This window comes from Hermetia illucens, chromosome 1 (assembly GCF_905115235.1).
Source record: "Hermetia illucens chromosome 1, iHerIll2.2.curated.20191125, whole genome shotgun sequence".
Taxonomy (NCBI): Eukaryota; Metazoa; Arthropoda; class Insecta; order Diptera; family Stratiomyidae; genus Hermetia; species Hermetia illucens.
In genome coordinates, this window is record NC_051849.1 from 200,755,067 (window position 1) to 200,775,203 (window position 20,137).

At 43.5% G+C, this 20,137-nt stretch overlaps 2 protein-coding genes across 2 annotated transcripts; both read right to left on the bottom strand.

The window, feature by feature from the left end:
• Window positions 1–50: 50 nt before the first annotated feature.
• LOC119647170 (glycine-rich cell wall structural protein-like) lies at window positions 51–734 on the bottom strand. Its single transcript, XM_038047979.1, has one exon. The coding sequence runs from the start codon at window positions 732–734 to the stop codon at window positions 51–53; it is 684 nt and encodes a 227-aa protein (XP_037903907.1).
• An 18,553-nt stretch (window positions 735–19,287) lies between these two features.
• LOC119660301 (thioredoxin-like protein 4A) lies at window positions 19,288–20,122 on the bottom strand. The gene is made up of 2 exons (XM_038068777.1): window positions 19,906–20,122; window positions 19,288–19,708 (listed from the first exon to the last, which is right to left on the bottom strand). The coding sequence occupies exons 1-2, from the start codon at window positions 19,981–19,983 to the stop codon at window positions 19,358–19,360; spliced, it is 429 nt and encodes a 142-aa protein (XP_037924705.1). The 5' UTR covers window positions 19,984–20,122; the 3' UTR covers window positions 19,288–19,357.
• Window positions 20,123–20,137: the final 15 nt, after the last annotated feature.

Below are 20,137 nucleotides of genomic sequence, written 5' to 3' on the forward strand. Positions count from 1 at the left end.
CATAGAAAAAATTAACAATTTGCTAGATATCTCAGTTCCATGAAGTGGTTTTAACCTTTCCATCCACTGGCATAACCACCTCCAAGTCCTCCTCCTAGGCCTCCCTTCCATCCACCTCCGGATCCGCCTCCGTATCCACCACCACCTCCAAATCCTCCCAAACCTCCTTTCCAGCCGCCGCCGGAGCCTCCTCCGTAGCCGCCACCACCGCCGAATCCTCCGAGTCCTCCTTTCCAGCCGCCGCCGGAACCTCCACCGAAACCTCCTCCTAGACCTCCTTTCCAGCCTCCACCGGAACCACCTCCGAATCCTCCGCCAAGTCCACCTTTCCATCCACCACCACCGCCGAGTCCACCTCCTCCCAATCCTCCTTTCCAGCCTCCTCCTAATCCACCACTTCCTCCTCCGAGTCCTCCTTTCCATCCTCCACCGCCACCACCTCCGTAGCCACCGCCGCCACCTCCGAATCCTCCGAGCCCTCCTTTCCAGCCGCCACCACCGCCGCCTCCGTAGCCCCCGCCGCCACCTCCGAATCCTCCAAGTCCTCCTTTCCAGCCGCCGCCACCGCCGCCGCCTCCATAACCGCCACCGCCAAAGCTACCACCTCCGAGTCCTCCTTTCCAGCCTCCTCCGCCACCGCCACCACCACCGTAGCCACCGCCGCCACCGCCTCCGCCAAGGTATCCGGCAGATGCAACTGCTGTAAGAGCTAAAACGCAAACGACGATCTTCATCTTGGAACTGATGCTGAAACAAATCTTGCCGATCGTATTTATAGTTCGACCATCTTCTCAAGATTGTTCTGCACAATAGAAACCTTCAACATCAAAAATTCAGCTTTTTGCCGGTGTGCATGCATACTGGTACCTACTCCCGCTCTTTTATGCCGGTAAATCCAAGTAATGCACACGTTTGTGTACATACTCTAGTTCAGGGTTGTCGAATCGACAAGTGGAAAGCGCTTATGGTTAATTAAATGCTGGCCTAAAAACTTCATGCTTTAATTGAAAAATCACTGGAAATTCATTGTAATAATTTCCCTAGAGATAGTTAAAATCATCTGTTGGGTGTGAAATATTTAGCAATTTGCAGAAATAGGCGCATAAACATTGCGGATTACAGATTTTTTTAAACGAGTGCAATATGTAAATCAGATCAACTTTGTAAGTAATAAAATGTGCATTATGGATTAACATATGTATAATTAATTAAAAGCAAATATAATCCCGATTACACCTTCGTCAATTTCGCTCATATTACTCCTTAATTTGAAGAGATGTTTATTCTGGCGTGTAGGATTGAATAGACTTTTTACCCATCATTTACCTCCTAACGTTTTTCTTAGTCCTTAGACAATCCATATGTCTCCTGTCCATTTGTCTATAAATCTATTTTCTTCATTTTTATTGTTACTTTTGCCCATTTCACTTTCAATGAAACGGTCCATTAGTTCAAGAGGCTGATACCCAAGTCCACCAAGCACAGTATACGGCAAAGGACTCTTGATCGTCAACCTGAAATCTTCGCTGAGGAGTAGGACGAATTCCAAACAGAGTGTGCAGATTTTTGTTTGGAATATGAGGGATGTAATATGTGGTGCTGTTGCACCAGATAGGAATGCTAGCGCGATTCTCCAAGACAGAACATTCCTAGATTATCTGCACTGGCAATGCCAGATGAATAGTAAAAAATAAAATGCAAAGCGTTTACAGAGTCGATGCTATCCCCCGTGAAATACCAATAATTGAAATTCTGGACACACTAAAGCAGAAACTTTTTGTCATATGCAGTCGGTTGCGATGGGGTAATGAAAAATAGCCCAGACGGGTACAGAAAGCAACGCACGCTTCTTCAGATCACTCAACAAATCCCATAACAGCAGCCTGGCAGGGCAGTTTTCTGTCACGCAAGCAAATAATAATATTGCAGAAGCCTTTCGGGGCCACTCACTTAGGATGCTCAGCAGTAGGTGACCATCAAGAAGACTCACCACGCTACGTCACAGAAGAAGAGGTTCTACGAGCCGTAAATTGCTCAAAGAACCAGAGAGAACCTGAACTAGATCGAAAAACTTCACCAATGTACACTGTCAGTTGACACATGGTGTAAATCAGATCATTAGTATGATAGGCAGGAGGAACCTCCGCTGTTCCTTACTACAGGGGTTACCTACTTTCTCTCTATACAGTCAATGCGTCCGTGGAAGGATTTGTATACACCTCCAGACTTACAACATTTTGTAAGATGGGCTGCTGAGCAATTACAAAGAGCAACTCATTATCCACTCGGTGATTGTAGGTGAGGCCACGAGAGACCAAAGAAATCTGTTCAATTGCTGTATCGATTACGCCAAGACTTTTAACTTACTTCGGGGGTAAAGTTTTTGGCAACACTCATACTATCAGTCCATTCGTAAACTGAGAAATATTTTTAAAAGGGATTCATTAGGCCCCCCTTGGCCTTATATAGCACTGAACACCAACTGAATGATGCTAAAAGACATGGTTTTGGAATCGAAAATGACATTCGTACTAAGTGCGAACTGGCAAACTTGATTTACTTATATAAAATATGGTTGTCATTTAAAACTTGATGGAATGTAGTACGTCAACAATATCCACAACATCGATCTCGATTACCCCAAATGCGCATCGACTTTCACCACCTTCCTTCCACCCACCAGCCACATTCATGTCGAAAATATGACCTGAAATCTATCTTTAGTAGCTAGTTATTCTGCAAAGAGTCCATACTCGAGTTGGTGATTTGAAGGATGCTGTGTGGCCGACACCCCACTACGTGTGAAACTAGTATTGAAATCTCATCTCTAGGAGAATAATAAAATAAACGCACCGAATCTGTTCGCTATGTATTCACTGGCATTCAGATTATCGCCTTGAACCAAAACCGATCTGGAAAACGTCTAGCGGCGCATATGATACTACTATGTCCAAATTGCGTCCCCTTAATTCAACCATGGTGTGGATGTACCTGCTTCGTGACATCAGAGGCAGGGGCATAACTTCGTGCTTACTTTTCCAGATGGAAGTGGGCAACTCCCTTGAATGCAGCTATTTGTAAGGCAAATTGCAAGAAGAGAAACTTGCAATCCTCTTTAACTGCTCTGGCCCATGTGTTTCTAGTGCGACCCAATCGTCGGCCACTCTGAAATAGTGGATTCCATTGCATTGCATAGCCAGCAATGCAGTTGTTGCCTTTCTTAAAGTGCGACCTATCGAATGCCAATTCCACCTTCTAACCAAGGTATCTACCGATACCTGGTGAGTATGTCTGTACAGCTCTTCGTTCGAGATTGTGTCGGGCGCCTTCACTCCCTCATTTTTATTGAAACGCTTACATGATTCCGCAGTCAGCCAAATCTTACGATGCTCCTTCAGCACTAGCTGGTCAATGCTCATCAAAATTGCTATTCCACAACAGCTGGATCATACAAACAGTCAGGGTTAAATTGAGGGGTCCAAGCTCTCCGAGGGGGAGGCCTCGAGCAAGATAATCAATTATGTATCTCGCTCGAGGCCCAAATCAGTACCGCTCTGGCTTCGCAGTCTGCCACTTTTAGGGAGCCTCGCCTGGACTGGTTTCAACTGTGTGAAGTCACCGTTGGAACATAACCTTGCACAATTGAAATGTCCCTCATTCACGCTTACTTCTGGCAGGTTTTCCGAAGTACAATAGTACAGTGCTACAAGAAAGAGAGAGACAAAAGGGGACTCCAGAGTTCCACACTTTAACCGCATTTAATCCCAAAATGTTTAGCCTAGAATGCTAGAACTCTCACTCAAGATAAAGCACGCATTCTGAGCACCCTAGTCACTATTGACGAAGAACATAAGCCGAGGGAAGTCATTATCTCAATGTAGTAAAAATGCATTAGATTAATAGTGAATGTTATAATAATACTGAGACCTACTCCTTGAGAGGCCTAAGTGTTACACCTCCATGCAGACTGTAATCTCTGATGATTAAAAACTAAAAGAAAAATACTTCATAAAAAGCTAGTTTTGTCAGCCTCTCTGAAGCTTTCACCCATGAATTTTTTACTTTGACAACTTTTTAAGATTTTGCAGGAGCCTTATGAAAATTGATTAACAATCTGTCCGTCCATCTATTCGTCTGACACATGCACTTCTCTCAGAAACGGTTATACCTATTGAGTCCTCACGCATCCGGTATGATATTATTCATTCATTATTCGCAAAGCAAACGGTATTGATCCCGATGTAATCATCCTCCTCAAACGACTTCTTAAACAAAATTTCATCAAAGGTTCGTTATGTTCTCAAAAAGTGGGATTGGAAGGGTATGTTGTTCTTTTAACTCCTACTATGGAAGCGCATGACTAATTCCGAAAATATTGTCAGCAATTGAACAGTTTGCACACATCTATCTCATTCAGAAACACCCTAAGCTGACCAATCGTAAAAGCGTTGGCTTCCATAACGATAATGCGAGCACACACATTTTGGTAACCCGTCAAACATTATTCAGGTTTGGAGGGGATGGGCTGCCTTATTCAGTTTGGATCGTTGTTCTCCAATTATCTCTATCATGTAACCAAGTCCTCGAATCTTGGAAGCCCAGCAGTTACTCGGCATCCGTTTATATTGTGCTCTCCCACCGTGCTCTGGGTTTTCCTCGTAGTCTCGCTTCGTCGATACGGCGTCCGTTCAAAACCTTATTAGGGATGCCATTGCCGCTCATTCGTTGGACATGCCCTGCCTACTGAAGGCGTTGTAATTTAACGAATTTCGACACTTCTAACTCGTCATATAGTTCATACAACTCATGGTTGTACCCGATGCGCCATCCATAACGATCACGAACTGCTCCGAAAATTCGCCGAAATTTTTGGAGACATGGATTACGTTCCAGATTTCGCACGCCGCACTGATCGTACGATTGTTTTGTATACGCGGAGCTTCGTGTTTCTATGTACATGCTCCGATTTCATTATGGCAAGGACCGAAAAGAAAGTTTTATTGGTTTCCTGTATCCGTCGCTCGGGTTGAAACGTCTCACCGTAGGGTCAAAGCTCTTACTGTACAAGACTATGATCTTGCCAGTCCTCATGTATTCCTCGGAAACTTGGGTTCTTAGCAAGAAAAATTGCGAACTCTTGGCCGCGTTCGAGAGAAGAATCCTCCGAAGAATTTTTGACCCCCTACATGAGGATGGACGATTCCGTAGCCTACACAATGACGAAATCTATGAGCGATACCATGACCGTCCGGTTGTGGATAAAATCCGGCTCAATAGGTTACGGTGGGCGGGTCACTTAATCCGTATGGATGAGGATGATCCCACCCGGAAAGTCTATAAGGGCAATATCTATGGTAGAAAAAGAAGACGAGGCAGACCCTGCCTAAGATGGAGCGATGGTGTGGGCCAGGACGCCAGACAGCTTTTAGGGATATCGAATTGGTGGACCTCGGCGCAAAACCGGGATGTCTGAAGTTCCTTATTAAGGCAGGCCTAGACCGGATACCGGTTGTTGCGCCGTTGATGATGATGATGATGTATCCGTCGCTCGACCTTGTCAGTCTGATTGGTGTCCTCTGATAGGCTGCTACCCAGATATATAAAACTGCCTATGAATTCGCTGTTGAGGTCCCCTATGTTGATGCTCGAATGAGCTGGCATCCTACTTCTTGATTGAATATTTTTTTTCGTTTTGTCCTCATTGATGCGCAGTCCAACTATTTTCGCAGCAAATTCAAGAGTATGGAGAAGTTCCCCTGCGCCGGTCAGCTTTCAGAACATGATGTTGATGTCATCTGCTAACAATTGTGTCGACTTAATAAGTAGCATCCCGCTGGTTATTGGTATCCATTGCTCGGATAGCGTACTCGAGTACTAGGTTGAGAAGCGTTGGCGCCAGTCCATCAACCTGCTTCAAATCAGTACATGTTTCAAAAAGATCAGTCAACCTGTTCTGGATCCTGACCTGTGAGATGGGATTGGTCATAGTCACCTTCGTCAGTCGTACTAATTTAGCTGGTGTACCAAATTTCAGTATTAGGTTGTACGGTACTCCACAATCTATACTGTCGTATGCCTACTTGAAGTCGATAAAGATTTGGTACACGTCACCTTATATTCCCAGCGCTTTTGCAGGATTAGTTTAACCATAAAAAGCTGTGGAGCGACCCGATCTGGAACCGCCTTGGTACTAGCCAATGAGTCTACTCTCCAAAAATATTCGTCCGTATTTTATAGGACGAACGGAACAGTAAAATGGTTATGTAGTTTTCACAACGCAATCTATCTCTCTTTTTGTAGATGGAACATATAATGCTCCTGCGCCAGTCGTTTCGGATCTCTTGCCAAATTCGCAGTAGTTGCTGTATCGTAATTAGTAGACCTGGATTTTAACAGCTTGGCTAGAATCTCGTCCACACCCGGCGCTTTGTTTGATTTCAGTGACTGGACGATGAAATGGACTTCTTCTTCCGTCGAAAGATATGAGTGGGGCCCAGATTACCAATACCGCCATCGACTTAGGCTACTTGCGCCAGGTGTCGGATTTAGAAGCCCTTCAAAATAGGACGCCCATTGTTATTGACGCTGTCAGCATCGCTGATGATGTTTCCATTTTTATCCTTGCGGAGACTAGTCCTGGGTTTATTTCTGTTCTTAATTATGTTCACTAGTCTATATGTTTGTCTGGTGTTTCTGTTAGCCAGGTTTTCATTAATGTTCACCAACTTCTCGTGGCTTCTTTTTTGGCTCTGGTTGTAAGTTGTATATATTGTCTGTAGGTTTCATTCTTTACGGCAAATGATATTCTACATTCATCGTCAAAACAATCAATTCGCATTCGTCCCTCTATGGGACTTCCTTGATGGTGCCTTTAAGTTCTCCCCAGAACACGTATACATCTGTGTTGCTGATGTCGTGTAACATAGGTGATAGTTTTTCCTCCAGGGCGGCTTTATATGCCTGCACCGTAGCATCGCTCAGGACTTTTTCAGCCGCGAAGATTTTGGTAAGGCTGATTCCCGATTGGTACACTGAGAAAATTCTGCACCGATATGTTGCCTTCACCAAGTAATGGTCTGAACTGCAGTTTGCTCCTCGATAGGATCTTGCATCCAATACACTGAACGTGGTCAATTTATTTCGACGTTATATGCATCTGGTGATTTCCAGGACTGTTTGCGACTGGGCCGGTGCAGGGACCGTGTAGAACTTACTTGTTAGCAAAGTCAATTAATCGTTGACCATTATGATTGCATTCGTCATGAAGGTTTTGTCCTCCAGTGGTTCCCCGATACGAGCTTTCGTTTCCGATTTTTTCATTAAAAACCCCCAATAGTATGTTTGACATCGTTTGTTAAGAGTCAGTCAAATAACAAAACGATAATAAAAAATATCGGGCGAATAAGGCGGCTGTTGCAACGCGGCGATCCCTTTAGAGGCTAAATACTGGAACACGCTGAGGGCGGTGTGGCACAACGCGTTGTCGTGATGAAGAATCCAGTTACGAGCGATGTCTAGGCGCACCCTGTTGCGCGATAGTAAACTTGATTTACGGTTTGCCCCAGTGGAACAAATTCTTTGTGGACGATTCCACGGCTATCAAAAAAGGTAATAATCATCGTTTTCAGCTTCGACTTGCTCATAAGAGCTTTTCTTCGGCAGGGGGTGTGCGAAGGCAACCATTGTGAGCTTTGGCGTTTGGTTTCCGCGTCTGCCCTGTAATAACCCGATCAAGCAGCGTGGGATCGTTTTCCACTTGTTCCAAACAGTCTTCTGCCACGGTCATTCGATGCTGGTTTTGCTCCTCAGAAAGGTTCTTTGAAACCATCTTCGCGGCTGTTAAAATTTGTCTGACGGTTTCACGGTTATGCCATCGAAACACATGGGCACGAATAAGAGCACTATCACCATGCACTTTTACAATTTTAGCGTACCTTTCCGAAGCTTTTTCGCCCAATCTGGCGTAAAATTTTATCGCGACGCGTTGCTCTAGATTTCGTTTCTCCATTTTCGTGACGAGCACCACCAACACATGTCTACTCAACACGACACAGCAGGCGAACTAGACAAGCTAGAGCAATGGAGAGGGGAAGGATGGCAGGAAAGGGGAAGGGAATTTGAAGGTTGCAGGTTTACAGGTTTACAGTCTCATTACTTAATTATCTAACCTCGTATTATCACTTCATTTTCGCTTAGAACTACGTTAAGGTCACGGTTAATGGTGCGATAATCCCCCAACATATCGAGGCAGAGTATCTCACTGTGAACCTGAATAGGCGACTAACATGCAGGAAAAACATCAGGACCAAATCGCTGCATGTGAAACTCTAAACTAGAACCCGGGTACAAAAGGGTGCGGCATGGATAATCAATGGCGGGTTACTACAAAGAGCCAGTCTAAGGTACTACGAATAATCACCGATGTCCGTACGTAAAAATCAATACGGAAGGAAACCTCATTCCAGATAAAGAAGTATGCAGGAAAAGTAACTTTCCAGCTTAAGCTTTTAGCAACAAGCCTGCTTTTGAAAGTTTAGTGTCAGCTGATTAAAAAACAAGTCGGGAAATCGGAAACTGAACGCTTCAGGTATGAAAGGTGTAGCGTGTTTCTTATATAAAAATATTTGAGTGGACATTTGTTAATTAGATTCTACCACGTAATATATACATATTTCATGTGAGAATACCCACTTTCGCGTGATACTGACATTCAAAGTCTTGGATTTGCACAGAAGCCACAACTTCGACCTATTATAAATTTGTTAGTAATAGTGAGATTTCCACCAAACTTGGCAGGATCATGCTATATGTCATAGTCTACATTGCCGCAAATTTTCGTGGTGCTAAGGGGTTTTGCAGTCCAATGCTAAAAATTATAATAATATGCTATTAATAACTTCATTGGAACAGGTATCGGTATGGCGGATATTTCGGAGCCTGGGCACCATATAGTGGCTGCCTCCCAATTTTTTTCAGATTTTTCGGTTGGGTAGTTTCTAAGAATGGGTCCGTGAAAGAAACTGTCGACCCCCACACTCCCCATTTTTCCAACAGATGTCAAAACTAGGACCGACATCGGAAAGTACTAGTCGAGACCTTTCATTTGATACCCCACATGACTATATTTGGTCAAACAAAAATTTGCACCCCCCTTCTGCAGATATGGAAACCCCCTTAAGTTCGACCTAGAATAATATAATTCACTCTGTGTGTGTGTGAGCGTTCACAGTTCGCACCTTTCCACCAAATTTGGTGGCATTCCTTAAAATGGTTTACGAGAAAAATGCGTGTGACAGCAGACAGACAAATAGTAAACCGATTTTAATAAGGTTTTGTTTTACACCAAATAATAATTTTACTTTGTAGAGAATGTATTCTACAGCATTGGTAAAGAATACCTATATCTTAACCTTAGCTAGAAGATTTGAAAATTTTTTGTTGGTTTCTACTCTCCCAAAAGATACAATTTAAAAAAAAACTTTGAATTATTTAAATCATCCAAAGCATGAAAGCATTAAGTCACAAGTCCCCTGTTTTCTCCATTATTCTCACATTAATCGGAAGTCGGCAACCCATCGTCAGATGGACCAAGATCATAATTTTTTCTAAAAAGCGAGAATCACTTTTACTTTCATGTTCCAAACAACACCAAATCGCCAACCAACCGAAAAAACATTTGTCGGCCTCATGCACTTTATACTCCGCACAATAATAATAATAATTGCGTTAAAATTGTGCCAAGATTTTTTTGCTCCTGAGCCAAGTGTGTTTGTAAACGGAAAAAAGCGGCAAACTCACTTACTCCACTTAAACTTAGCGCAAGTCTCAGACGTACTTACTCCACAGCAGCCGAACGTTATAATTTTTGAATGCAAGCTTGCGCCAATCTTAATCCAAATTTGTGCAATAGAAGATCGCTTGCATTTTGCAAAGTCCGAAAAACGCCTCTGAAAAACCACCGAGAAATTGCAAAGAAGTCGTAATTTATGGGTTCGTGGAAACCTTTTGATCCACTGCACTCTTATCCCAATGGGAGTTCATCTGGGTTCATAAAACATGAATGCAAATGCAAAGTGGCTGGTGCAAGGTCGTGCTTAATGTTAGGAGGCTACCGACAATTAAGCGTAAGAAAATTGTTGCGCTCTAGTGGATTCCGCTGGCATAATGGATGTATCTTATGTATCTCATGCTTTTGTAGCTTCTCTGGGAGCCATTAATGATGCAACTTCTACTTAAATTTGACTGGAACATCCATTATAAGAATCGCTTTGCTGAACCTTCTCTTCCTTTTGTCATCTTAATCGATAGTATCTCTGCATGCACATAGTATCTTTGTACAATCTCAGCAATTTCATATTTTGCACAAAAAATTTACCAATTACAGTAATCTTCGATCTAGATTTAGATAACGACTAAAATTTTCTGTTGATGGACAATTAGCCGAGCATCGCATTATTAACTTCGTTACTTGAACGGTGTTATTTAACATCAACATATACTACTGTGATCGAAAAGTAAGATGAAATGGTCATTTAAAACTCCCGGGCATTAGGAAGGCAAGTATTTTTTTTTTCCAGGTTGGTAGGACTGTCTATAACCTTCGCCAGGCGTCTGTTTGTCAAAAGGTTTAATTATCTCCGAGTTACATGTGTTTTTGTAAAAAACCAAAAGTAAATTTTTCGATTTCTACAATGGGTGATTTTATTGAGCAAAGAACTTGCATCAAATTTTGATTGCGGAACGAATATTCTTATGCGAACACGTTGGAAATGTTGCGGAAGGCCTTTTATGATCAAACTATGGCCAAAAAATGTTTATTAGTGGTACAACGAGTTCAAAACGAGCCGAGAACGCGTTGAAAACGAACCGCGCTCTGGACGACCATCAACATCTACCGACGTCCAAAAAATCAAAGATTTGGTGCTTGGAAATCGTCGATTGACAATTAGAGACCTCGTTGATAGTGTTAGAATATCATTTGGCTAAGCCTAAACAATTGTGATGGATGTTTTGTGTCTCAAACGCGTTAAGTCTCGATTGGTGCCAAAATCGCTCAATTTTTTGGAAAAAAAGCGTCGCGTTGATGTGTGCGAAACTTTGCTTTCTGACTATGAGGACCACTTGAAATGCATTATTACTGAAGACGAGACTCCGTGCGACTTCTGGCTATTCAGCAAACTCAAAAGGCCATTTTGACACGATTGAGAAGATAAAAACCGAATCGAAAAAGGTCTAAAAGGCTATACCAAAAAAAGGCCGTTCCCATTGTTTCTAGGACTGGAAAAAACGTTGGCAAAAGTGCGTTTTATCGGATGGGGATTACTTTGAATGGAGTGAAATTGATTTGGAAGAATAGATAAAGAATTTACAATTTATGAAAAAATTCACCTTACTTTTTGATGACAGTAGTATGTATGTGTATCGTCTCTAATATTCCCTTGATGGGACATACCGCGTCCAACTCACTAGGCTTCATCGTTACCGATTCGTGAAAATTTCTTCTTCAGCTCCCTCTAGGTCTTCCCGAGAATCCCATACTCTTCTTCTACTGTTCTGCGTCAAATAGGTACATCATGAACGGCTCACTCGTCGACAACTCTGGGATACTGGATTCCAGTGCATGGCGAAGCCATCAATGTAGTTATTCTCTTTCTTAAAGTTTGGCTGCACTTCTACTCTCTAATTAATACGTCTACCTGTATCTGGCCTGCAACCACATATAGCTCTTCGTTTGAGATTTTATTGAGGGTACCCCGATGACACTGCAAAGATTAGCTTCCCAACGGAAAATGGACACATGATTGACTACTGCCTCGAGAGGTGTGGATGTATTCCCCCAGTGAGATTTGTATCGCGATCTTCCGCTACAATAGCCCAGCACTCTAACCACTTGAACCATTCGGACACACTCGTTTAGCTGCCCAAGAATAAATGACTCAGATCAAACCAACATTTTTCAAAAAGCTCATGCCCCAAAACCAGAAACGTGTATTTGCTCTCACCAACCTTCCTACAGAAGAATTTAAAAGCACAATTCCGTCACTGATCCATTGTCCATCCATCCATTGTCATTAATCATAGATGCATCTTTGAGGAAGCGCTGCCTTTGGTTCCCGCTATGTTAGAGCTTTCGAATAACAGTGGTGGTCACTTTCCATGTGCTGCTCCAGTATAACAGCACAGAGAAAAAAATGACGGGGGACAGCCTCAGCTTGATCTGAAGTTTGATAACGATGAAACATATAAGGCGGATCTAGTGCTCTTATTTGCATATAAAGATTGCGATGACCAGTCAGACTGAGAATCTTGGTTTTGTTAGAGGTTACGTTGATTCTGACTCTGCTTGCCTCTTTCTCCAAATCCAGAGCCGCATATGCAACCAGTTCCGCAGGGAGATCGTCAAGCCCAATGACTTTACCTTGCTTGAGAGCATTGATGGTCGAGAGGTGACACTTCACTAGACATTAAACGGTTGAGAATTGGGGTGAAATATTCCCTCTACTCCTGAAGCTACTCATCATTGTAGTTAATGTCCCTCACAGAACCATCAAAAGACTTGCAAAGACCTGCTAATTCAAGTTTTATAAAAATATTTCCTTTGTCTACTATAGTTCTCAATTTAACTATAGAAGTATATTTATTTAAAGGTAGCAAACACGTGTTTCAGACCCAACATGTGTCCTTCTTCAGCGCTAGTTTTTTAATCACCTGCTAACACCTAAATCAATATTATTTGTGGCAATCTGACTGACCAGCGCAACGCCACATGCTACACTACAAGTCCCAAGATGTCCTGCAGTTCCCACTTGCAATAGCAATAAGAGCCTTCAATTCCCTATGCTATAAATCCATTTGTAAGTTCCAACAGTCACGGTACGTTGCCAACGATCTCATTCGAGGCCTCATTTCTGTTTAACTATAGATTTTATTTAAGGATAGCAGACACGTGCATGCTCAAGGTGTGGGACAGCGAATCAATTATAAAGATATCACGTTGCTAAGTACCATTTATAAAATATTTTCCGCTATCTTGCTAGGTCGGATAGCTCCATACGCCCAGAACATCATTAGTCCATATCAAAGAGGCTTCACTCCAGGCAAATCAGCAGCAGATCAAATTTTCACTCTGCGGCAAGCGATGGAAAAACTGTTGGAATATGGACATCGGTTGCATCCCCTTTTCATCGACTTCAAGGCCGCCTATGGCAGCAAAGTGAGGGTAAAACTGTGCACGGCCATGAGACAGTTCGGTATCCCGACGAAATTGATAAGACTGACAGGCTGACCCTGACCAATATGCGAGACCAGATAAAAGCAGCAGGATCACTCTCGAGACCATTCAACATCACAAATGCTCTAAGACAAGTAGATGCCCTATCATACGTCCTCTTTTACCTGGCCCTAGAAAAAGTGATGCTGAGGTAAATGCGAGGGGTACGATCATCTTTAAGTCCTCCCAATTACTGGCCTATCCTGACGATATAGACATCATGGGAAGAACAACCCGAGATGTACAAATTGTCTTCATCCAGATCGAGCAGGCGGCGCGAGATCTCGAGCTGCACATCAATGAAGACAAGACAAAAGCACTGAAAACCAACCAACCAACAACATCACACCGCACTGGTCAAACGGGAAGAATAAAGGTAGGGGACTACAACTTTGAGACCGTTGATAATTTCTCCTATCTAGTGTCGAAAATCACAACCGATAACAGCTACGATAATGAAATCAGCGCACGGTTGTTGTCAACCAACAGAGCCTATTTCAGCTTACTGTTCCGCTCAACATGTCTCATCATAGGGTCAAAACTTTTACTGGACAAGGCAATGATCCTCATGTATTCCTCGGAGAGTTTGGTTCTTAGCAAGAAAAATTGCGAACTCTTGGCCGCGTTCGAGAGAAGAATCCTCCGAAGAATTTTTGGCACCCTACATGAGGATGCACGATTCCGTAGCCTACATAACGACGAAATTTATGAGCGATACCATGACCATCAGATTGTGGATAAAATCCGGCTCAATAGGTTACGGTGGGTGGGTCGCTTAATCCGTATGGATGAGGATGATCCAGCCCGGAAAGTCTATAAGGGCAATATCTATGGTAGAAAAAGAAGACGAGGCAAATCCTGGCAGGACGCCAGACAGCTTTTAGAGATATCGAATTAGTGGTCCTCGGCGCAAAACCGGCATATCTGGAGTTCCTTATTAAAGCATGCCTAGACCGGCTACCGGTTGTTGAACCGTTGATGATGGTGATATCCTCAAATTATGTACCTTAATTCCAAACTGCTTAAAATTGTCAAAAAAAAAAAAGAAAAACATTGGACAAAACACTTGGTTTTAGGAAATTTTTGCCAGGTGCGGTGAAGTCAATGATATTTGGTGTTTAAATGTGTCTGCTTTTTCGTTAGTTTATAAAATGGTTAACTTTGATTTCGTTTTTAATACTAATGTATTGTAGTTTACCTCACTTCCGCCCTGGGAGCAGCATGACCGAAAGTGGCAACGGCTCGCAATCGCTTCATTTATATATAATCGCAAACACAACATGAGTGCGAATTATACTGAAGTGACATCCGTCGTATGCTCAGACCTAAACTAGGCGAGAGTGAATTTTTTACTGAGGATGCAGGGAGTCCTGAGACCGCATCCACTTGATGGCGGATCGGATCACTTGGAAAGCAGCTTACTTCCACTCTTTCGATCCACGGGCCCCTCTTTTTGAGTTAAACACCTAAGTTTTTTTAAAAAAAAGGTTAAATGACGATTTTGCCGAAGACAGAGGCAACTCATTAGATGCAACTTAATTTTTTTTTTAAACTTGGATGTTTAACTGAAAAAGAGAGGAGCTAAGCTGCTTCTCAAGTGGTCCGGTGTCTTCAAGTGGCCTCCTTGCATCCTCAACAAAAAAATCTCTGGTGAGTTTCCGAAAGTTCGACAGATCCTCAGAAAGGGTTTGTTCTTGATAACTTGACAAAATTTTCTCCAGTCAATCCTTTTGTGGTTTTGAAACGATAAGAGATCTCTGCAGAGAGACTTGCATTATCCAGCTGCAATTTGTGCTGGATCTCTGGTTTGATACTCTTTAGGTGTGCATCCTGAAAGTCTCATTGTCGGTTAGTAGGATGATATCAGTGATTGACCCCGCTCCTGTATGGTAGTCTCAAAAGTCTTCCAGGCTAATTTGGTTAATGACCTATGGCGACACCACATCGGCTAAACTAACCATAAAAGTCAACATGGAGATAAAGAAATACTATGGTGCTCTCCATATTCCCTATGATGCAGAAGAAATTTCCAATGAAACATTCAGAGCTATCCAAAATGCCAAAAGTAAAGACATGGGGGTATTAACAGGATGTGATGTCAACGCTCATCACAAATGCTGGGTAAGTTCCAACATCAATGCAAGAGGATTGAAACTACTGGAGTATCTAGTAGGAACCGATTTGCAGATCCTTAATTTTGACAATGAACCCACTTTCTTCAAAGTGGTCGGGCAAGAGGTCATCGACATCACGTTGGCAACCCCTGTCATTGCGGCTCTGGTCAGAGAGTGAAGAGTATCAAACGATATCACACTCTTAGATCACAGACGCATTGTTTTTGTAATGGGCATGTATCCACCTCCACCCACTCCATTTTGGAATCCGCGGAAGGCAGATTGGGCGATGTATAAAACAGAACTGAGCGCCCGAGTCACGATCCCTGGGAAGCGCATCAAATCCATTGTTGGAATTGAGAAGACAACCCAGATGATCCTAACTAGCACGAGGGAAGCTTTCGAAGAAAGCTGTCCACTCAAAACGTCAAAGAAGCGTAAAACACCATGGGGGAACTCGGATTTGGCAAAACAGGCGAGAACAGCAAGAATGCTCCTCAATCGTGCTCTGAAGTATAATTCTTCCGCTGGCTGGAATCGCTTTAAAAAAGAAGCGCTTTTGGGAAGAGACTAACTCTCTTCAGGCAGCCTCAAAGTTGGAATGGATTCTTATTAAAGAACGTAGCCAGAAGCTGGTTTATTTACGTTTACAGAACGGGAGGTACATAGAAAGCGGTGAAAAAACGACAAACCATTTGCTTGAAGTGCACTTCCCATGCAGCATCCAATCTAATCTCCGGGCCGACAGGTGCACACAGCCCTCAACCGAGACACTGGAATTTGGCATGCAAAGTAGTATCACTGGAGCGAGTAAAATGGGCATTTAACTCGTTCCACAGATACAAGTCTGCAGGTCCGGATAGCATCATTCCTGCGCTAGAAATTAAGGGAATGGATGCCTTGGGTTTACATATTTGGAATATATATAGCACATGCCTAGCACACGCTTATATTCCAATTAACTGGCGTGATGTGAACGTGTTATTCATTACCAAACCAGCGAAACTCACCTACACAGATGCAAAAAGCTTCCGACCGATCAGTCTAACGTTCTTTCTACTAAAAGGACTAGAAAGACTAGTAGATCGGTTCATAAGGGATACACATTCCGAAGGCAAATCCACGGAGACTCTTCTCCATGAACTCACGGCAAAAATTGAAAAGGCGATGTCCGGAAAAGAATACGCCTTAGGCGCAATCATGTACATCGAAGGTGCTTTCAATTATGCCTTCATTATGCAGGAAGACAGCATGGAATCGAACTACTGTTAATCAGTTGGATCCTGCATGCTAGAGTGGAGAAAAATCCACATATTGGTCGGCCAGAAGTCTGCTCAGCCAAGATGTCTTAGGGGCTGCCCACAGGGAGGGGTTCTCTCTCTGCTGTTATGGCCCCTAGTAATGGATACCCTGCTATGACTCTTGGAGGGCACAAAGGTCTTTGCACAAGCATTTGCGCACGATTTAGCCGTAATAATTACCGGCAAGCTTGCCTCCGCAATGGACTCACGGTGAACGTTAGGAAGACTGGACTAGTTATGTTCGCTAGGAATGTCAGGTGGAGCAGCTGTACGCTACCCAAGTTAACGAGGAAGCACCATATGCAAGAACAATATCAGAAATCCTGCAGATTGCTCTGGTGGTAGGAATGTGATAGGTAAGACATGGGGACATTCACCAAAACGGATACATTGGATGTATACATCCATAATAAAACCCATTTTGACCTACGCATGCATCGTCTGGTGGCCGAGACTGAACTTTGCTAACAACAGGAAGCTAACACAGATTCAGAGGCTTGGCTGCCTAAGTATTACTGGAGCAATGAGTACTACGCCAACTGCGGCACTTAAAGCTATCCTAAATCTACCCCCCCGTTCACTTGGAGGTGAAACGGGAAGCAGCTAACGACGCATATAGACTCGATACCATTGGAGCGTGGAAAGGCGGCCAATCATACGGTCATGCGTCTATTTGGAAATTCCTTGACAAACATCCGGTAGCTCTGATGCCGGCCGATCATATGGTCTCGTTTCGTCTTTGAAAAGACATAAACTGTCGTAACCACCAAAAGAGAAGAATGGTCGATAAATGGTCAGGAGTCTTTTCAGATTACAGACTCAATAATCTTTACCGACGGATCAGACATGGAAGGCGGATCGGGCGCAGGGGTGTTCTCGGGGAACTGGCCCGAACTCTTGGAAAAATGAGGACCATATTCCGGGCGAAGATATATGCCATTTCATTGGCATCAGAAGAATGTCTGTGACAAAAATGGAGAGGTCGCACCATTCGAATCTGTCCCGACAGTCAGACAGCATTATTAGCACTAAACAACACCGACATATCGAGTCAGTTGGTGTGGAGATGTCATCAGGTGCTGCTGAAACTTGGCTGACTGAACGAAACATTCCTGATGTGGGTGCCCGGGCACTCAAACATCGCGACAGTTTGGCTCGCCGAGGGCCTGGATCCACAATAGTGGGGTGAGAACAAGCTTTTGGAACTCGGCCATCCACTGTCCAGTCTATTCTGAAGAGTGAAATTGCAAGGATTCACGGAGCCGAGTGGAGAAATTTAAATTCTTTCCGGCAGGCGAAAATCTTTGTGAAAGAACCTGAGGTCGCCAGAGCGGCATTTTTGTTGTCCCTTAAGAACATGAAAAACCTAGTAGCGCTTTTAAAGGGATACTGCTCCTTAAACTATGATATGGAGTGAAAAAAATTGGGGTTGCGGTTTCGGCTATGTGCAGCCAATGTGAGGAGGAGGAAGAGACGGCCCTGCACTTTTTATGCAGCTACCCGGTTTCCGGATTTCAGGCAAAGACACCTTGGCAAGGTTTTCTTCAATGAAGAATCAGCACAGTCTGTGCCTCTGGAGAATGTTCTCAGATTCCCTAAAACCTGCGAACGCAATAGGCCGGCAGCCATTGAATAGGCGATTTACGGGGATAGTAGAATGGGCCTAACAATCGTCTAAGTGCTCGGAGGTACGGCTCCCCCCAGTAAACTAAACTAACTAACTAAGATGGTATCAAGGACTTCCTCTCAATCCTCACTGGTCTCTGAGCTGAGGAAATGGAAAGTTGATGTACTGTACCTGTTACACACCGATATGTTTGTGTTAATAACAAATTCAACTGTTTTGTTGATTTCCGAGCCTCCCCCCAAGAGTATGTCTCGTATTGACGTCACAGTCTATCCACAGGAGCCTTTTCTTTGCCGATGATGGATGTCAGATATTTTGTTCTTCTCCTTCGACGTCCTTCGACCCTGCCTACTCCGGTTTGACCTCGGTTCAGATACTGGAACTCAGATTCAGACACAAAAAGATGCACAGGTTTTTCCTGGCGAGGATACATGCTCTATGTCTGAACTGATCTGTGTCCCTAGTGCTGTAGAACAAACTGAAATGATACCAGCTCGATTACTCCTGCGTTTGCGTTCTTGACTCCAAACCGCACTTCATGGCATTTTCCATAGCCTCCAGGCACTCTACATTTGTTCGGAGCAGAAAAAGTTGGCTTTTCACCTGGGGTTCCTCTTTCTTGATCACCACCCAATGTTAATAGAATTCGTCGGATTTTGATGACACAAGAATTGGTGAAGCTTACCCTTATCTAAGCGGATATTCAGCAATCAGATGCGAGCGGTCCCCTGGAAATCTTTTTGTATGTTGAACACGCCACAACCAAAATTCCATGAATATTTAGTTCTATTGATAGAGCCCTCACCTCGTACATATTGTAGCTATCATCTCCCTTAGATGTTATTAGAGAAGAGCCTTGGCTCCTGGAGAGCTACATATAAACCCTCAAGAGGGCAATGGCTCCCATAGAGCTGCATCCGGCGTCAGTGTCCTGCATTGCTCCCCTTGAGCATCTCACAAATGACAGAAATAATATTCATTTACATTAAAATAATTTTATTCGCCCTTAAATAGTAAAATTACAAGAAATCTAGTCAGTCGCAACTTAATATCTATATTTCGTGGAGTAATCCTTAGGCGACACCACAAGACCGCGTCCCTTGCGCGCTCCCCTGTACACCGTTTCTACAATATCGATCATCTCCTGCTTGTCCTCGAGCGGCCAATTGATCTTGTTGTTGTTACCCGTCCCCAAATCGATCATGATGTGTTTATTCCGGAAGAAGAACATAACCGTGCAGGGATCGTACAATTCGTACATTTTGTTGAAGTCCGGAACCTCTGTGATGTCAACCAAGTAGATCACGGCGAAGTTCTTTACTTTCTCAGCTATGCTGTAGAGCACTTCGTCCATTTTCATGCAGGCAGGGTCCCAATCGTGGCCGAAACGAATGACCTGGAGGGAAAAGGTAATGATTAGAGCGGCAGATTGTGGGTTAAGAAGAAAATGGGTGGGCTTGTAAGTTATTCTGGGTTTGTATGAATTAGTTTTTGCTGTGAAGATAGCTGAGTGCCTGCGCTTGGAAATTCATCAGTCTTTGACTGGTGCAAGGCATTTATTTCTAGAATTTTCGAGGAGCCCCCGAAACTTACCACAACTCTATCCTCCTCCGAAAGGATGGCTTGATCCACCTGCCAGCCATTGTGCAAATGCGGTAGCATATAAGACATTTTGATTGTTTATTTAAGGGTTCTTTGGGTAGTGTGAAATAGTAAAAAGAAACAACGAGGAGGGTGCAGACTACTTTCACCGAAAACGTTTGGTAAACACTCAACTAGGCTGTAAACGTCAAGTAGCGTTGACAGTGAACGCAACCAGCTGTTC

Coding starts and splice junctions, on each gene's coding strand:
- LOC119660301 (XM_038068777.1), bottom strand. CDS start 19,983: ATGTCTTATATGCTACCGCATTTGCACAATGGCTGGCAGGTGGATCAA. Junction 19,709..19,905: donor CGGAGGAGGATAGAGTTGTG/GTAAGTTTCGGG, acceptor TTTTCCCTCCAG/GTCATTCGTTTCGGCCACGA.
- LOC119647170 (XM_038047979.1), bottom strand. CDS start 734: ATGAAGATCGTCGTTTGCGTTTTAGCTCTTACAGCAGTTGCATCTGCC.